General features: G+C 38.2%; 1 protein-coding gene across 5 annotated transcripts in view; it reads right to left on the bottom strand.

Moving 5' to 3' along the window:
* Positions 1-8,134: 8,134 nt before the first annotated feature.
* The window catches only part of TACC2 (transforming acidic coiled-coil containing protein 2), a 113,675-nt gene continuing 101,209 nt past the window's right edge, over positions 8,135-20,600 (bottom strand). For all 5 annotated transcript variants that reach the window (XM_063433626.1, XM_063433629.1, XM_063433630.1 and 2 more), the window contains 7 exons: positions 18,505-18,645; positions 16,289-16,365; positions 14,874-14,917; positions 10,433-10,593; positions 8,994-9,100; positions 8,765-8,885; positions 8,135-8,658 (listed from right to left, as the gene is read on the bottom strand). In XM_063433626.1, the coding sequence (XP_063289696.1) occupies positions 8,593-8,658; positions 8,765-8,885; positions 8,994-9,100; positions 10,433-10,593; positions 14,874-14,917; positions 16,289-16,365; positions 18,505-18,645 (717 nt within the window). In that variant the 3' untranslated portion in view covers positions 8,135-8,592. The remainder of the gene's footprint in view (positions 8,659-8,764; positions 8,886-8,993; positions 9,101-10,432; positions 10,594-14,873; positions 14,918-16,288; positions 16,366-18,504; positions 18,646-20,600) is intronic.

Genomic DNA, 20,600 nt, shown 5'->3' with positions numbered 1-20,600 from the left:
TGGAGCTACCAATAGTCCAGTCGGAGTGTCAGCTGTTCAATATACAGATCTGCAACTGATATGTAACATGTTATGGAAGTTCTACCTCAGCAGGAGCATTAGCTGATGATCAGGAGACAGAAACCTATGGCAAGGGATGCAAGAAGACGGGCATAGCTGGCATTGAGCTGGCTGCTGGATCCCTGACTGCCACTATTACAGTTGTTAGAGAAGCAGCAACTAACAGTGACTCCGGGGGTTTTTGACGCATCCTGCAAAGCACGGTCACAGAACGACTTAAAAGAGCAGGACTTCATCACTCCGGCTGCATGGAAAAAGAACATCAGAAAAGAGAACACAAATTTAATTTACCAAAGTGATGGTTTACATGTTTTTGTTTTGAAAGAACATACATATTATACACAATGACGGTATTCAGATAGTGTGTGGGGTGGAGTGTGAGTATTGGACAATAAGAGTTGGTAGATAGAAAAATTTTAATATTAGGTAGATGCTCAGGGGGTAGTAAAAAAAAAATCTATGAATTTTAGGTATTTCTTAGAAAATCCTTATTAGGCCAATATATCTAGATGTTTACAGGGCCTGTGTTCCATGTCACTTGGCATACACATCACTAGTGATGGTTTAGTTTTAATTATGGTATGAGCTGATCTCAGATCAGTGTGTACACTCGTACACTCCACACAGAAAAACAAACAAAAACTATTTAAATGATATATACACACACACAGTATATCTCTACCAGTGCCACCACCTATAATTCAAATAAAGCAAGTGGATGCGGGTTTGATTTCCACCCCAGCTAAGGCATACTCACTAGACTGTCCACGGACAACTGCACATGCATCAGAGTCTCGCGGGCATTGTATGGAACCATGGCGATTGCAGTCACGGTCATTAGCACCCAAACATGAGAAACACTGTAATCCTCCACCTGGCAAAGGGAAATAAACGAGTACAAAATATGAGCTACAAGTGCAAATTATAATATTTATTCAATATTAAGTCAAAACTGTTTGACTTCTTACAAGTGGCACACTGAGTGATGAGCTGACGTTCTCAGCCAATGAGCTGATACTTCAAGGCATAGGTCAAGAGAGTTTTCCTGACCAGAAGGTAAGGGGCAGGAAGTGGCACCCAGCATAAGGACCCCAGGTAAGAAGTCAACCTGTTAGCTGTGACTGAGGGTTTAAAAATAGTGATGGACCTCAAAGATGGCCACTACCAAAGTAACATGTGCGGGTAACCTTAGCATTTTATTTACTTTATTAGGTGGAATCCGTACTATTTAGAATGAGAAATCTAGTTATAGAGTTGGGGGACAACGACACACTGTAATACCTATATTTTAATATAATGAATCACATTTTCCATTAAAATCTGGAACATTGCACAGGGTTTGGCTAAACCCATTATCACTTTCATTTTCTTATACAAGGGGTGAATTGATAGGTTCTCATACAGTCTAATAAGTAATTATATCAACTACCGTGTTTCCCGAAAATAAGCCCTAGCTTATTTTCAGGAGATGCCTCTAATATAAGCCCTACCCTGAAATTAAGCCCTAGTCGTTCGCTAATCTATTTTCCCCAAACATAGATTCGTGGAATTCCATTAGCGAGTAAGCTTATCTAAGTTCGGGGAAAATTCCACAAACATAGATACACAAGATTCCATTCACGAGTGAACTAATCTATATTCGGGGAAGTTTCCCCGAACATAGATTTGCAGTATTCTGTTAGCAAGTAAGCTAATCTATGATCGGGAAAGTTTCCCTGAACATAAATTTGCAGGATTCCATGCCCTAGTGAATAGGTCTATGTTTGGGGGAATTCCCCCAAACATAGACCTGCTTTCTAGCACACGTTTTCTCTGAAATAAGACCCCCCGGTCTTATTTTCCGGGGAAACACGGTACCGCAAAAGAAAAGGATAGGTCTTGTTTTGAACCTAAAATCTAACACGTGTAGCACGTATACAGAGTGCGGAGCAAGATGGCCTGGGAACGTTTCAATCTGAAGGGTATAATAATTGAATTAATTGAAATCTGTAAAATGTAAAAGGCAGGAAACAAATAAACTGTGAATGACTCTCCATGGAGGAAAACCCACAAGATGTTCAAGGCGGACACCCATTCTCCTCTTTGGTTTTAAGCCAAATGAACTGGCCTGGTTTTATTTGAAAAACTATCACTAGCAATACACCAATAATTAGAAACTCTGCAATAATCAGGGGTGGTTTCCCATACCAGGAGGTCTCCTTTGCTGCAATAAAAGCAGCAATTAGTGTAAAGGGATACTAGAAGTAACATTCTAACCACTTTTTTCTCCTTGTTTCCTTAATTCAGGGCCCCGATAAAAATTGTGTTAAATAGATTGAATAAACTCCAACCTTTAGTGGCTGTTTCAACATTCCATTTACTATGATTAGGCAACACAGCATATTGCATATAAAATGTGCGCCCCCTAGTGTCAAACTTTAATAAGTAGTCCAAGTAACAATTTCACATCCAATAATTGCATTTTTACATATACTAAAACTGACATGGTGCTTATTCATGACTAGACACAGAACTATAGTGAATTGGAATCCAAATACAACAAAATATAGCAAAGTAGGGCCCATTTGGAAAAAATGGCTAACTTATAGTCACTGGTTTTTTTTTTAAATCAAATTTCAATTTATTACAGTACAGTGTTTGGTGAATAAACTACATTGCTACTGCACTTGCACATACATAAATGTAATGCACTATTACTATAAAAAGAAGGCTCACATTTCTAATACCATTATAACATTTGCAGTAATATATCAATATGCTGGTTCATAATTTAGTATCTATATGACATGACGTTAGTGAAAAATACATAAAAGGAAGTTTGAAAGATATCTATAAATGGGTTTATTCTGTACTTAAGTTTAATTATTGTGGGATAAAATATATATATTTTTTTAAATATCAAAATTTGGACTTAAAAGCCAAAGGGGAAAAAAAACTGAATTTGAGAAAACTGCCATCTTGTCTGTTATAGCCTACATTTTACAATTTGGTTTTGAAATGTGACTGCCAGTTTGTATCGGAGCAATAGCAGTTTATAAGGAAGTCGAGGTTGATGTAAAATGTTTAAAAAATATATACTGTAATATTCAATATTCAATCTATTAATATTTGAGTCATCAATGGAATTAAAAAATGTCCGTACAAAATGATTCTCCAAACTGCATATTTGTTCTAAATCTTGCAAGATGAATGTCAACTCAATCACAGCTCACCTTGTTATCAGTTTGACAAGTTATGTAATATTTTTCACTGCTTGGTATTTGAAATCTGTGCATCCTGTTTATTCCCTTGATGTGTTAAAGATTTTTGAGTAGAACTGTGTTCTACAGATATCAATTAACAGATCTAAATGTGCAAAGGCCCAATTTCATTCACTCCATTTCACCCCCTCTCCTTTTTTCCTCTTTTGTGACTGCCCACTCTGTTCTTCCATAATCTAGCCATTTGTGTTCCCCATACCATATCTGCTTCTCTCCTCTTTAGATAAATCTCCTCTCCGTTCACCTCTCCGCTCCATTATCTGTCTGAAATCCATCACCCATATTAATATTTATTCTTTATCCCCACCAAGTCTTCCACGACGAAGAGAATTAGCCAAATGTTCCTTGCTATAAGATTAAGACAACCTGTACACTGGAACATATTGTAATCAGCCTGTTGATTAACAGAATTACACATTTGATGTGAATGATTTTTATTCTGCATTGAAAATAAAATCCTGCATCCACCCCCACCTATATATTCTTTACATTGTAATATCTCATGAACATGACCCTTTTGCCCCTGCATTTTAAAACAAATCTTGTTTGTCCATAATGTTCTGTTGTTTTACTCACAGCTGACCAGCATTATACGTTATCACTGTGCTTTTTCCCCAAAATAAAAAAAGCAATAAGGCTAATTGCATTCACTAAAAGTAGCTTGTCAGCTAATAAACCACTCAGGAAAGGTTAACATATGGCCACAGTGCTGCATTTGTTAAACTAAAGGAAAAAGCTGCTTATGTGATCAAGCAAGACGTTGTCTGCAAGCTTTCTAAATTTGCCCAGAATCTTTTTTTTTTTACAGTTTAAAATAAGTTTGTATTTTTTCGTCCATGACTAGTTAAACGGTTGTACATATCATACCTTCCTTATAGTTTAACCCTTGAATGGGACATTCATTGACCCCCCTTTGGTATTCATATTTTATGTTAAAAAGGTAAAACACAATAACTATTGTCTTCATGACAAATAAAGTTTGTGATTGTTATTATTCCAGTATAGTGATGGTTAAAAGCTATTGCACAGGAAATAAATTAAATTACATCATAGAATTTCAGGACAAGTCGGAGATCCTTAACTCAATCTTTACTTAATTTGTTACCACTTCTCCTTTCCTATCATAGAGCCGTATTTCTACTTTCCCCATATTCTATCGTATTTCTTTATTTAGTTTATACTGTTATTCCGGCTACACATTTGCATCATTTGTGAACAAAATTCATAAACAACGGTCACACCTAAATTCACATAAAAAAAAAAAAAAAAAAGCAAGTCAAAATCCTTTAAGGGATAAATGAACCAGAGGTGGTGTTGTGATCTGAAAATGTAAAACATTTAGGGTAAACTGCAATTGTTGCAAAAAAAAAAAAATAAATAATCTCTCCCAATAAATTATTTTTGCCAATCAGCAATTTACATTTTGGTTTTTTAGAACTTACACCTCAAGTCACTACTAATGCCAGAAACCCATTTGTTTTCAAAAGTACTAACTTACCTTGCTGTATAGCGAGAACAGAGAGGAGCAGTAGGGTGTACACAAGCAGCATGATAACAGTCCCAATGGCGTCCTTTCAGACCGGCTAAGAAGAAGATGGTCCTCGTTAACCCAAGATTATCGTCTTTCTTTAATCTCCTGGTGAAGGGGCTAGAACACATTGCTATAAACAACTCATTCCAATTAAAAGCTCCTTCCATTCACTTTATCCTTCAGAAAGACACCCAGCTCTAAGTCTGTTATTCCAACTTTATCCTGAAAGACTGAATTCTATAGCTTGTTAACCTTGTGGATACGCTTTCACATTTCTACATTTTGGTAAAACACTGTATGAACTTTATTAAGATATACAGACACACACATGAAGACACAAACACAAACAAGCACACATTTTCTGCTATAGTGATCAATAATAAACAAAATAACTAGAAAAAAAAAACAGATGTAGTGGTGTACAGGGAGTATACATGGGAGACCGAGGAAATGCTGGATTTCTGTGTTAAGGTGCTGTTTTTAAGGCTGCTACCATGGATTGCACAATAGTATAACACAATATAAGGATAAATCAGAGGTACAGTGATTTTTTGTAAAACAAAGTGTGACAAACTCCCCTTTTCAAGTGAGTTTGCCACGAGTTCTTGGAGGGGCCTTTTTGCCAGCCTCCTACCCTGTGACTATGGCCCCCCGTGTTAAACCCTGAGTAAAACCACTGTCTGTGCCTTTTTGGACTTGTATGGCCACACTTCGAACTAACGAAACGGCACTTAGAATTACCGAACAACCACACGAACCAAAGACCACCATGGAGCTTGTTAACACCTATTAACAACTTGGAACGTTTCTCACCGCAGTGTTCTAATTGTTCGTCTGGGTGGCAAAAATTCCTATGGACAACCACGAGGTGGCGCCATCTAGTTCACATGAAAGCAGGCAGCGGTGTTTGGGCATGAATCTCATGGAATTAAAATCAGATACAGAAACTCCCGAACACCGCTGGACTTCCATCATCGCCTGTGTTTGTTTCTATACAACTTAGAAGGGCACTGTTCGGTGAGATCATTGGTCTGGATGAGGGGAACAAGCTCCAGGGTAAGGCTATTGACTCTGTTAGGTAGTTTGTTCGTTTTCAAACTACCGAACTAGACTGACCACAAGCCCTGATTCTCTGGAACTGTTGTGGGCATGGGACCATGCCTGCGGTCGATCAAATAAATGACTTCCATAAAATTCCTGAACTGAACTGGGTGATTTTTTGGTCGCCCAGATCAGGGCTATCCGGGGATGTAACATTTGTGGGGATATTATGTTTTTTTGTGGTACTTTTGTGGTTTTATAGAAATGTGTTTTTTTCTGCCTGGAGATAATTTGGTTAAATACAGTAACTGACTCCATTATCTCCCAGGAGAAGGGAGGAATTGTGTGCTGTGTGTGGGAGTGTTGTGCCTTGTAACCTTATTGTCATTGTGATTTTGTGCTGCAGTCCCCCACAAAGTCCAGGAGGGGAGTGCCTCTTGCATGGGGACATGCGTATAAGGCCAGTTGTGGCTGCTATAAAAGCCTTCCAGCTTGCACTCCAAAACTGTGTCGTCCTATTATTGGAGGTAAGGAAGATTTAACCCCTGTGTCAGCTTACAGGGGATTCAATGGGGAAAGTCCTTGTAAGGACTAGAGTTCCCAGGACTGAGTGTCGTCCAGTGCCAGGGGGTTTCTAGAGCTAATTCCCCATTCGGCTCCAGGAAGGAGCGGTTCCAGGGCCCCAGTCAAGCCACGGCGACTGTGGGCAGAAGTGCTGCGGTTTTTCCCCTGTTCCAGCTAGGAAGCGGTCCTTGGCGGAGGCACCCAGCCAGGCGTAAAGGGAGCTCCGTTACACAAAGTGTACAGTTTCAGGAGTTTTTAAGGATTAGACACTCAACTTAGGTAGCCGTGCAGTTTGTAGACAGCTTTGTTTATGAAAGAACCAAGGTAATTTGTCTCAAATATTTAATAAATTTGAATGGTAGTGAATAAATCCCATAGTATGGTGCAGGGAAATTAGCTGGTCCAACTAGAGCATCCTAATTTCATGGCAGACAAAGTGTAATGGGAAAATGCTTGTCAACTTTGACCATTCATGAAAAATGTCTCACATTGTGCAGTAAAGAAAGATGAGTGTCATTTTGGTTATGGTAAAAAAAAATACAAATTGACTATGACACTCAGTTACCTATCTCCTCCTCCCCCTCCCCCACCCAACCCCCTCTCTCCTGTCCTCTTAGAACATCTCCTTTGTAAATGTATGTAATTGTTTTCTAAAAATAAATCTTTCTAAAATTGGACTCTTATCTAATTACCCCTTTAAATATTCCACCTTCATCTATCTCCCTACAGATCACTGGAACACCTGTTATCACAACTCTTTAAGCTCGCTGCCTTGAGAGTTACTTTTGACTTGCGTCTCTTCTCCCCACAGCCAGTCTGTCTCCAAATGCTGTAATTTCCATCTGTAAAATATTACTCACATTCGCATCTATCTAATTCAAAATGCAACAAAAAACACTCACTTGCCTTCCAAATAATTGTATTGCCCCCTCTACTCTATAATGAATCCTGTCAAGAGTCTCATCCTTCTGACTAGCTGCTACTGCTACTATACGTCACCCCTTTCTCCAATCCTTACATTGCTTTATCTTATCCTTCAGGATTCAAACAGTTGACAAGAGCTTAAAAAAATTGTTTGTAAATTCACTCCTTACTAAATTTACTCTTTACTTAACAAATACACAAATTTTATTCCATTCGCCGTGTGACCTTATCCTGTGACCATGTTAATGAATAACTCTCATTACAATTGTCCTCCACACCTCATTTGTTTCTACAGCCCAGTTTGCAATACCTCTTTACGATCTTCGTTTAGTTCAACATTTTTAAAAGCTTAATTTTACTCAACTTATCCATCAATCCCTCTTCCCCTCTGACATACTATTCTTCCACTTACGTTTCTTTACCCCATTCTCATGGATTGTAAGCTTATTTAAGAAGGTTCCTTTTAATCTCTCGTAGGTCAATATAATTTTGTATGTACATTACTTATCCCATGTCCTGTAACTGGTCCACGGTGTGGCTCAGTCTCTAACCCCTTTGAAACAAATAACATGATTTGCCCAACTCTAGATCAGATGCTGTGGGCTGAGAGTTGTGAATCATGTATACACGTCTAGAAACAAAAGCAGATATAAAATCTTGCACAAACATGGCTGTTTGGGAAAAAAAAGCTGTTGTGGAACAGGTAACCCCAAAACAGACAGTAACATGCACAAAAGAAATGAGTTCTCCAAGATTCTCATAAGATAAGATTTATTTACAGCACACTTTCTCATGCGTTTATATATCTCTCTCCAGCTATGGATCAGCTGACACTGTTTCAGTAACAAGTCCAGGATGGAATGTCCCACCTAAGAATCAAAAGGCTTTAGACACAAAAGGGTCTTCCTCAGACGTGAGACACAATGAGCTCTAAGCTCTTTTTGACACGATGCAGCATGGGAAAACATCCATATAAAATACAACAAGACACGTGGAGATGCAGGGCCAGGTTTCGGCCTCCCTGATACAGGAAGGACATGCGGAGGGAAGCCTGTGGTACACGCTTCCTGAGCCTTCCCTGTGCCGCAGGTGCCTCCTCTCCACAATTCAACCGGGGGACAGGTACAAAGAATACATGAAATCCCATTTTCCTACATCATCCAGATTGCACACCGCTCGAAAACCAAGCATCCGAAGAAAGGCAGAGGAAGGCTAACTCTTTCCCATCTTCATAATAAGCTCATCACAAATCTTAGTGAGTTCTTCAATCTCTTTATTCTGTAAAAAAGAGAAGAAATAGGGAGAGACTGTTAGAAACCTACCTACAACACCATACTTAATGGAATAATAAAAAAATAAAAAAATAGTGTTTTTGTTACATAACCTTTTGTTCAAGTGTCCTCTCCAAAGCATCCACCTTGAGCTGTTCCTTCCTCAAGCTGGCCTGATAAGCAGCATGTTCTTGCTGAGACTTAATGCGCACTTGGGCAATATCGGCATTGGCCCTAGGAAAACACGGAGCAAACTGTAAGGCTATCTTTTATTACTAAATTCTAAATACATTTAGGGTGCAGTGATGTATTTTGGAGCTACGGCATGCATCCTGTATTTACCTGTCTAGCTTTTCCTCCGCGTGGATTTTCAAAGCATGGTACCTCTGTTCCTCTTTTTTAACCCGCGACAGATATTCCTGAGCGCACTTCTTCAGAACCTCCTCATTCTGTACGAAAAGTAAGAGTTGAAGGCGATCAATCAGATTGTGAATATAAACCTTTCACACTGTGATGTATTCTACATCCTTTATTTAAACAGAATGGTAATGGAGAGCTACAGGAAACAGGCCAATAGCACGGTCATCTTCTATAATTATATGTACCAGTTAAAATTCTTATCTTTATTTAGTTGCACGCTACACATACCATAACTTGGTTTAACTGGACAACAAAGAAGTAAAAATAGTCTGCTGGGTGGTGAGCAATGTGGAAAGAGTACATGTTGTCATGGCTTTTTATTTCAAGAATGGAAAAACGTTATTGAAGAGAAGATGGGGAAAAAAAGAACATCTGCGTTATAAACAGGCCTGTTTATAAATAGAAAATATGCAGGAAGTGGTTTCAAGAAAATGAAATATATATTTTTTTTTAAATGAAAGAGCAAGAAAAAGAAAACACTCGTGAAATGTAGAGGTAAAAAAAAAAAAAATACACAGAAAAATAAACCCCAAATCAGTACAGGAAATGAAACAAAATGAACAGTGATACAAGAAAGACATTGTTTGTGTGATATTAGGGCGCTTTAGATGTAAACGAAAGAAAGTATATATATATTAGCAGCTATAGCACTCTTTGCCCAGACAAACAATAGTGAAAAAAGGAACACTCTGTGTGTGAAAACCAGGTTTAGGTGATATTACCTTTGACATACACAACAGAGTATAGTGCCGCGCTAATCAGGCTTACCCATACAGCATGGGACGTTTTCATATGAACAGTGAGCTTGGGTAAGGTGTGTGGGGGCCTCGTAATTCTGTTACATCTGCCTGTAATTCTACAGAATATACACAGTTGGTTTAGAGACTTGTTGAATTAAGGCAGAGGTGGAGGGTGGATTAGGGTAGATTTTAATTGCCCAAGAAAGATAGGTAGATAGTTTGGAGGGGGAGGAGGGGAGCTTTTTGGGAGGGGGAGGGGAAAGTTGGGGTGAGTATCAATTCTGTTTTCTTTCAATATCGTTTAATGTAAATCTTGGGTGTTCATAGGTGTTCCTCTATGCATCAACTGCGACAGCCACCCTCGCATGAGCAGAAATGGATATATTTAAATATAATTCCTTTAAGAAATGTCAGTGTGTGAATCTTGTTATGCTGTTATAGTGGATAAATTATTTATTAACAAGGAACGAGTTCTAGTTGTAAAAGTAACAGTTTGCCGAGTAGGATATTGACGTTCCATGTGTTCTATGTTCTATGTGCACTGAACAAAATGAAGATACTATGGCCAGATACGATACGCAGAAATAGAGGATCGATAAGAAAATTTTTGAGAGCACTTACTTTTCTGAATCCCTCCAAAACATCCTTCATTTTCTCATATCTACGGAAGAGTTCCGCCAGAGACTTTTCAACAGAGTTTAAATCAGACAGTGCTTGCTCCTTTTCAATGATCAATTGCTGCACCGTGTGGTGTGACACCGACTTCTCCCGCTGCTCATCCTCTGTTAAAAAATAAGTTATAAATAAATGACATGGATCTTCATGAATTATTTAGCCATGGGCATATACCAGAAAACATATAAAAAAGATTAGTTCTCATATTTGCCCCAGTCCAATGTAGTGGTAGGCAACCTTCGGAACTTCAGATGTTATGAACTGCATCTCCCATAATGCTCTTACAGCAGTAACGCTGGCAAAGCATCAGGTGAAATGTAGTCCACAACATCTAGAGTGCTAAATGTTGCCCATCTACAATCTAGTGGATTATGTGAAATATACTTCATTTCAATTCCATGGACAAAAACGACACATAAATATAACTTTTTACAATGGACATTTTAGTGAAATGTATACTATCGAACGGCATTATAATTATTTGTGTTTACAATAATGACTTATGGCACATAGGTAATTGATGGAGAGAGGAATTATGATGTAACTTAGATGACGAATGACTTGTAGATGATGTGATTCTGAGCACCTTAAGAACATCCTTATAAGAGACAAATGTGATGGTAGGAGTACCAGTTGGCATAAACATTGCATCTTGTTTAAGAATGGACTAGACTAGAGCATCCCATCCCAGGTATCGATGTTATTTTATATCTAATATTAACTATCGAGTTGAATGATGTTCCTCTAAAACTTGAGCTAATTAGGGTGTTCAACACTTATTACCAATGGTGTAGGCCTGGTCATAGTGGTGTGCTAATTTTTGGGGAATTGTTGGCCTGTTCAGGACGAGTCTTCCTTGGTTTCTTATGGCTCAATGTTTCTCCTTAGGCAAAAATTTTAGAGTGGTGTTGATTGTATCCTTCCAAGGCGTTTGGGTACACTACGCTGATTCTATATAGTTGTACATGGTGACCTTTGATGGAATCTCTTCTATTCTAACTTCTTTGGCAATGTATAATTTCGATGAAAATGTTATAGCAAGATTGTAAAAATGTTTTTTTAAATATTAGGGAACTGCTTAGACAGGTGTATGCAATATGGGGGACTAGCACTTGCAGATCTTGTTACCTTCATTCCTTTGAACATTAATGGATTTGTGTCCTAACATTTTATCCCTTTTAATTGACCTTAAGAAACATTCAAGATTTACATAATTTTATTTTTCCACCTGTCCTGTTCCCAAGTTCACCTCCCTTCTTCTGAAGCTGACAGAATATTTCCACATCTATGAGTCACCAACAGTAAACTCACAGGGCGAATAAATGTTTGAGGATGGGAGGTGTCTAGGGTAAATATCTACCAAAATCAGTACTTTTCATACATTTCAGGGACATGCCACAGTTACTCTAGTTGGCTTTAATCACTGGTAGGAATAATGGAGATGTAAAAAATAGGAACTGCAAAACACCAGATCTGGAAAAAAAAAGTCAAAGCTTTTCAGCTTTTTTTGTTAAAATGTGTAATTTACCTGTTAATTCTCAAACATACTCCAGCTTTACTGAATAGGCATACAACGTTTCTTAATACTTCATAAAACATTCTCAAAACCTGAATATTCTACAATATCACATATCAATTTTATTGCGATACATAAAAAAAAAACAAAAAACATTTAACCCCTTAAGGACACATGACGCAAATATTCCGTCATGATTCCCTAATCATGATTATTCCAGAAGTTGTGTCCTGAAGGGGTTAAGCAAGCTTGCTATTGTATTTGTGTGTCATTGATAAGCCAGACATTAGTCTTACATCTAGATACATATGAAAATATACTGTTTATGGAAAGGGTCAGAAATGGTAAATTAGTCAAGACAACTTCTGTTATGATGACAGTATGATTTAACATTTTGGTCCTGGAATTGGATACAATAAAGAAATTATTTTACAATGAAATCAGTGGGACTAGTCGTCTTACCTGGGCTGCCTTATGTGTGCAAACAAAAATAAAAGCAAAAAAGCGTAAGGTAAAATAAAATAAAGTGGAAGGAAAAACATAAAAAGGTTAATCAAGAAGCGTTCAGGGTTTGAGATGCAAAGCAAGTTAGCTATTTGAGAAAACAAAAGAGCTAAATCAGAGAATGACAGGTTGGATGGGGAGGGATCAGAAAATGACAGCTATCCTGATGATTGCCATCAACTAGCTTTTGGACTGCAACTCTCATCACTCCTACAAATTCTGCACTGGAATGATAGAATATCAAGTAATTATGTAACCCTGCAAAAAGAATACACACTAAGGGGAAATAAAAGATATTTTACTTTTATAGAACCCTTGCTGGATGTATTTTTTTTATTTATTTATTTCTACAACAAGTTAGGATCAATGCACTCAATATTCAGAGCCCACTAAACATCAGTTAGCTACTGCTGTTGAAAATGATAATGGACAAATCGACCACAGACTCCAAATACTCTTTGTGTCCATAGAACTGTGACTTTCATTTCACATGCAGGAAGTGCAAGAAGGTATTACTGACACTTTCTGAATGTGGATCACAAAACTCTCAACCTTTTTCCAACTCAATGCCACCACCTTACAGAGTGTCACAAATATCAAATAATTTATAAACAAAGTGCCATTATTCTACCAAATTTGTAAGGTGTTCAAGCCTCTCCTGTTCCTTTAAAAATTAGCCCATAATAACTAGGTACCAAACACTGACAATAAAACACACACACGATATGAAGGCCTGTTTTACTTCATTTCACAAACTGGTAGTTTTAATTGATAAAATGATGAATGAAACTCTAAAACACTTACAAGTGTACTCAATATGTTGCGAATCTTTAAAACCACAAACATCACACTTTCCTCTTACTAATTATCATTTTCAGTTGACTAGTGGAGATTAAAATATCTTTACAATTTGGTTTCTTAAAGGGAAACTCCAGTGCCAGGAAAACAAATCAGTTTTCCTGGCACTGCAGGTCCCCTCTCCCTCCCACCTCCCAATCCCCGGTTGCTGATGGGGTGAAAACCCCTTTCAGTAACTTACCTGAGGCAGCGACGATGCCCCACGTCGCTGCTTCTCCCTCCGCCGCCGCTCCTCCTTCTGATTGCGTCGGCCGGTGGGGAGACTGATCCCGCCCACCGGCCGGGAAAGACCTAATGCGCATCAATGCCGCGCATGCGCATTAGCGCTCCCCATAGGAAAGCATTGAAAATGCATTTCAATGCTTTCCTATGGAGAAATGAGCGACGCTGGAGGTCCTCACACAGCGTGAGGACATCTAGCGACGCTCTAGCACAGGAACCAGGAAGTGCCCTCTAGTGGCTGTCTAGTAGACAGCCACTAGAGGTGGAGTTAACCCTGCAAGGTAATTATTGCAGTTTATAAAAAACTGCAATAATTACACTTGCAGGGTTAAGAGTAGTGGGAGTTGGCACCCAGACCACTCCAATGGGCAGAAGTGGTCTGGGTGCCTGGAGTGTCCCTTTAACCCGATATTAGGGAAGAATGTCTTAAGCATATATGTTCAAGGACCTGGAGAGTCAGGTAAGGAGTTCCCATCTTTTAGTGGCAAACTAGAGCCATTGAACTTTTACCTTGCCCTGTACTGAAGTTAAAGGGACACTATAAGCACCTACACCACTTCAGCTCATTGAAGTTGGTCTGGGTGCAGTGTCTCTGTCCCCTTGACCCTGCAATAGTAATTATTGCAGTTTTAGAGAAACCACAATAATTACACTGAGGGGTTAAGACTGCCTCTAGTGGCTGTCAATCAGGTAGCCATGAGAGGCACTTCCTGGTCGCCTGACGCTGGATGACCTCACACTCTGCATGAGGACGTCCAGCTTCAGTCAACTCCAATAGGAAAGCACTGCAGCAATGGGAGGGCCTAATGCAATATTTTTATGGATATGTGTAGGGAGTCTCTGTAGGTCACATGCAGGGGAGGTGGTACTAGGGCTGCATAAACAAAGCGATTTAACTCCTAAATTAAATGAAATTTAGTGATTTTATTTTTTTAGTTTATTTTATTGGACAGATTGACAGTCCTTTAGCTTTACAATGTGTCTACTAGAAATAGCATAAATGCTAAAATGCTAGTAAAGTTTCAGCAAAATATGGGTACTTTTCAGTGTAGTTTAATCACATGGAGTAATTCCCATAGAAGTGATTTGTTCCACTTCATAAAATTTCAGTAAGAAATTAAAGGGACACTGTAAACATTATATCTATTTCATCTCATTAAAATGATTATAGTGCATAGAGTCCCTTCATTCAGTGTTTTCTAGCAGCTGTTACATCACATTTTTTTATTTTCTTGGTAAACTATGAATAATTTGCTGTGAAATATAATTGACATTGAAAACACTTACCAATCATTTGAGCTATTGTCTTCTCATATTCTGCAACAATTTTCCTGAAGAAAAAAAATAAAATAAAATATATATATATAATTTTTTCATTATGCTCAATAGCAGTTCCTTGAAAAATAACAGGTGTTCTATACATGGTGGGTTTATTCACCAAGCACATTTAAAGCTGATCGAGAACCAAATTTCTAAATTTATACTAAAAACAGCCAAGCCGTGAATATAGCGGATCTAGAGAATTTTTCCAATTCAGCCATTTTGCTCTAAATTTTTAAATTCAGTTTTCAGTTCACGAAAAGCGTGCGTTAAACCTTATAGTCTTTAATGCTGAAGAGTTTGTACGTCTCTGCTCAGGGTATATAGAGTAAAGCAGCCTTGCATCAAAACGACCGAAAATATTATTGTATTCTTCTCTTTCTCACTGCCTGCCTGACATATTTGGGGATTTGCCTCAGTAGTTACAATACATATAACATTCCTAGCTTCTAGATTAAAATATATATATATATATATTTTTTTTTTTTACTTGCAAAACGATTGCAGTAATAAAGAAGCATACAAACACTGAAAACTAATTAGCAACTAACCCTTTACATCTGACTGAGAGGCTTTACCGGTGATCTATGGAAGAGGAGTTTATCTCATTGCCAGATGGAGGGGGTTTAATCGCTGAGATTTGTTAGGGCGTCTGAGGTATAAAAATGCTGCTTGCTTGTTATGGAAGAAAAACTGCAGGTTTGTTGGAGTCATGGGTCACTGATCTAACTTGAGGTCTCTACAAGAGCCAACACTTACCAAATTCTGAACTCAGTACGTCTCAAACACCCAGTAAGGTTAAAAGAACACTATAGTCACCTAAATTACTTTAGCTAAATAAAGTTTTAGTGTATAGATCATTCCCCTTCAATTTCACTGCTCAATTCACTGTCATTTAGGAGTTAAATCACTTTGTTTCTGTTTATGCAGCCCTAGCCACACCTCCCCTGGCTATGATTGACAGAGCCTGCATGAAAAAAAAACGGGTTTCACTTTCAAACAGATGTAATTTACCTTAAATAATTGTATCTCAATCTCTAAATTGAACTTGAATCACATACAGGAGGCTCTTGCAGGGTCTAGCAAGCTATTAACATAGCAGGGGATAAGAAAATCTTAATTAAACAGAACTTGCAATAAAGAAAGCCTAAATAGGGCTCTCTTTACAGGAAGTGTTTATGGAAGGCTGTGCAAGTCACATGCAGGGAGGTGTGACTAGGGTTCATAAACAAAGGGTTTAACTCCTAAATGGCAGAGGATTGAGCAGTGAGGCTGCAGGGGCATGTTCCATACACCAAAACTGCTGCATTAAGCTACAGTTGTTCAGGTGACTATAGTGTCCCTTTAATGATTACCAAGCAATGGCACTCTAAGAATCTCACCTCATCTCCACCACCTCACATCGACTTCCCTCGTACTTTTGCTTCCATTCGGTCACCTCCCTCTCTTTAACGGCAATCTTAAAAAGCAGGACAAAAACTCAGTAACAGTAATGGTGGAAAAGAGTTTAAAGATTATTAAATCGACTATTGTAAAGTGTCTGAGCAAAAGTAATAGGACGAAGAGAGAATAATTACAAATGAAGGATTAAGGTCATAAAATAAAGAGTATAAGACAATGGAAAAAAGCAAAAACAAACACACATTGGTGAAAATATTATCCTGGAACACATTTGTTCTATTTCAAAGCGCTAAAGAGACAGTATCCTCATCTCATGGAGCACAAATGCGATTGTACTAGTTGTTTAGTGAATTTCCTGATTATGTTTAAAATACTTAATAATTCAAGTTTCATTTTGCTTTTCAGCACTGAAGGGTTTTTCCGTATTGAATTTGAGCGAGTTTTAGAAGTTTGAACAATCTCAGGTTATCAAAAAGGAAAAGTTAATTTTATAATCTAAAACTGACTGAATTTCCAAGTCACCATTTTACAGAGAAAGAGAGACCTTTAAGAAGAGGATTCCTCTTCACGTTACTATTTACAATGTAGACTGGCCACTCCTGTTACATAGTTACATATTGGGTAAAATATACACTGCACTTTACATTTGACTCAACAAAGCTCTGAAGAAGATATTTTCTATTAGTGTTCTGATGGCAAAATGGCACCACACATGCATTTGACTTTAACATTGCAGGTTGTGTTCAATTGCTATTGTGTCCCATGTTATTTGCACACAGATATGGGTTAAAAACACCCAGGAGTGGCTTAAACTAATCAGGCAAAATCCCTTTTTTTTGCCTCAACTGAGATTTTCGATGAGTGCACGCATCTAGGGAACTCAATATTTTGGTTGTAGGATAATATACAAGAATATACAAGTACCCATGGATGATATTTCTGTCAATATTACTTAAAATAATCAAGATTGTTAGACAGCTTTTCTGAACCACAAACGCTCTACTTGATGTTTAAATACCAAAAGTTATTTTACAAGACAAGTAATTGCAATGTTCTACATAATATACAGAGATGGCACCCGCTGGTCTTGTATGGTATTACTGCTAAACAGCTAGTTTAAAGCTGATCTTCCTCCACACTATGGGCATAGTATGCAAACGTAGCTGCAAGCAGTGTTGGAGTTGGCCAGGAACGTGAGCACAGACACAGCCCATTCGCAGATATTGCGAATATCTTGTGTTGAATAAGAGGTCATTTGTGAAATGAATGCAAACATACAACTGGCTTGCAAGAGTCATCTTGATTTAGATATTGACTTGCTTTGAACATCAGTGGTAGAAGACCTAGCTGAGGACACATTCCAATTTTTCTAACAAACAGTCCAATATGGCTGCCGAGCCACGTAACTAATTATCTTCCTTGGTTTTAAAAAGGAATGGCACTCACCAATAAAGATAAAGGATCAACACTATGGTGCCACACAGCCCAGGGTAACTACCACTCCCTCATGAATTGTAGACCAAAACAAAAATATCCGGGCACACGTAGACTCTATCCTAAACTGGAGACTTTATTAAAGTTGAACAAGCAACATTTTGGCTCACACAGGAGCCTTTCTCAAGCCAAGAATTATCTTCCTTGGTCACAACATAACCTCATACAACAAGCGATTCTGGAGAAGGAGATTTTTGAATATTTGTAAATAGGTCCCTAAATAAAAAATGGCTACCAGACCATGTAACCTCTAACCTTTAGGATAAACACAGGCCAATTAAATAATTTAATGAATTACTGGTGAGCTTTACGTAACACTGTCTAACAACGGAACACACAGAAATCTACAAGAGAGACCTTAAACTTTAAATGTAGTATAATTGGGTACCATGAATAAATCCTTTTTAAATGTTTAATACTAAGAACATTCCATTTGGTCATGGTACTGCCTCTCAGCCTGAGTGGTATTAATATAAATCATTAGATTTGAACTTTTGATAAAAAGACAAAAAGACGCACAGTTGGAACTTTTTATCCCGACATTGTAACTTTTTTTACACTACAGATAACAGCAACTGGCGTACTGGTGTTTGTCTGACAGTAATAATTTCAAAGGCAAACAATGTGTAAGAATTGGGCTGCTTTTCAGAATTCAATAAATGGTTATTATACTACCATTACATGGGGATTTACACGAGATTACCTCTTCTCTGGCAAGCTGGAGAGCCGTGTCTATATCAGATTGCTGGAAGGGAAGTAGGAGTCCACCGCTTGTTGTCTCCATTGCCACAGCACGGGAGTAGAGCGAGGAATGAGAGAGGGCACCATCCACCGGCTCCAGTCCCTGCAAGTCAGAACAAAGTGATAACTCTTTAACACTCTCCTGTCTGGGACCAACGGCAACACTCCTTGTCAATGCATGCCGTGCAATCGGGAATGTGCAGGCAATCACAGGCAAGGTCACTCCAGTTCTAACTGAGGAAGGGAAATTTGACACCAGTTAAGAATGATGGGCCTTGCAGTCCTACAAAAGCTAAAGTGCCAAAGACTGTCCTATTGTTGGGTTAGAAATCACCACGGGGCACAGCACACTGCACACAAAGGGCATCGGTAACTAGTAAATTGTTACATACAACCAATCTATAACTTTCTACCCGGATCACAGAGGTGACTTCTAATAACTAACTTATTGGCCCAGAGGAAATCCATGTATAAATATACGAATAGCTTCCAGTGTTTATGCTATTTAATTTAGGGCTATTCACTAAAGTGAGAATACATGGTAAATTCAAAGTGAATTTCACATTTAAAGGGACACTATAGTCACCAAAACACCTTTAGCTTAATGAAACAGTTTTGGTGTATAGATCATACCTCTGCAGTCTCAATTCTCTGCCATTTAGGAGTTAAATCAGTTTGCTTATTTAGCCTTACTCACACCTCCCTGCATGTGACTTACACAGTCTGTAAATAGTCTGCTAATGTTTACACTTCCTTTATTGCAAATCCTTTTTAATTTAGAATTTATTATCTCCAGCTCTGTTAATAGTTTACTAGACCATGCAGGAACCTCCTGTGTGCAATAAGAGTTCAAATTACAGAGCTGGAGATAAAAACTTACATCTGATTGAATACAAAACCACTTTTTTTTTTTTTCCATGCAGGTTGTGTCAGCCACAGCCATGGGATCTGTGCCCAGAGTTGCATGAACAGAAACAAAAAATGATTTAAATCCTAAATGACAGAGAATTGAGCATTAAGACTGCAGGGCCATGATCTTTACACCAAAACTTCTTCATTACGCTAATGTTGTTTGGGTGACTATAGTGTCCCTTTAAGGTCAAAGTAGCCACACTGAACAATTCTCTTTAATTTCACTCACTTTCGTGAATAACCCTGTATGTAATGAATATGTAAGATTAACGGCAAGTCAGGTTCCAACATAGAGAGCGCATTTCTTTACACAAAGTGTGAAATCTCCCCTATTTATCACAACTTCTTACACCTCCCTCGCAAATTACCAACTTTGCAGCAAGTGGGGGCTGTTCTCAATGTGTATCTGCTCAAATTAGGAGGGGTTAAGGACACACTCGACAGCCAGTCAGAATCAAAATGGCAACTAATATTGTTGTAAAATGACTAAACTAGGATTCTGTATTCTCCCCCCCCCCCCCCCCCCCAATACTCAGTTATAAGTGAAAAAGCAGATTCAAGCAGGTGCCATAGATGTTGGTTAAAACATGAGATCACTCTGATCACTCTGAGCTGATTCCAACATGTTTGGAGCCAAGATACAGAGTATGCTTTCTCTTGCCAACCTTTTAAAGCAAGAGTTTAATTTAAGTCTAATACATTTGTCAAGCATGTGGGGTTTATCTGTGTTTATTTGCATACTTAGTATGGCATTCTGGGAGCATTGTGCAAACATGATCTCTCACAACTACTGTGTGGTGTTTCTTTTTCTAAATGCATATTGGGATAAATGAATAAATTTATATAAACATTTAAACTAAATCATTTTACATCTCTACAACACTACTTTCATAAGCACTGAGTTTCATACACCTGTTAACCCCGTGTAGCCAAATGGGAATAGCTTTGGGACGTTAGGTGAATGCCTATTACAAGGGATTTTTCAGGCTGCAATTGAAGATTTTTTAACGCATCTTATATAGTTTTTAATCCCTGGTTTGGTACAAATGTGGGACTCTAAGGTTACTTTATTTAGTCCACAGTGGTTGTAATAGGCACTTGATATTGATACTATCCTAGCCAAATGCCCACAACAAATTGTTTACT

This window comes from Pelobates fuscus, chromosome 10, assembly GCF_036172605.1.
Source record: "Pelobates fuscus isolate aPelFus1 chromosome 10, aPelFus1.pri, whole genome shotgun sequence".
In the NCBI taxonomy this organism is placed as follows: Eukaryota; Metazoa; Chordata; class Amphibia; order Anura; family Pelobatidae; genus Pelobates; species Pelobates fuscus.
Note: the sequence above shows the minus strand (reverse complement) of the source record. Positions and strands in the feature narration are given on the sequence as shown.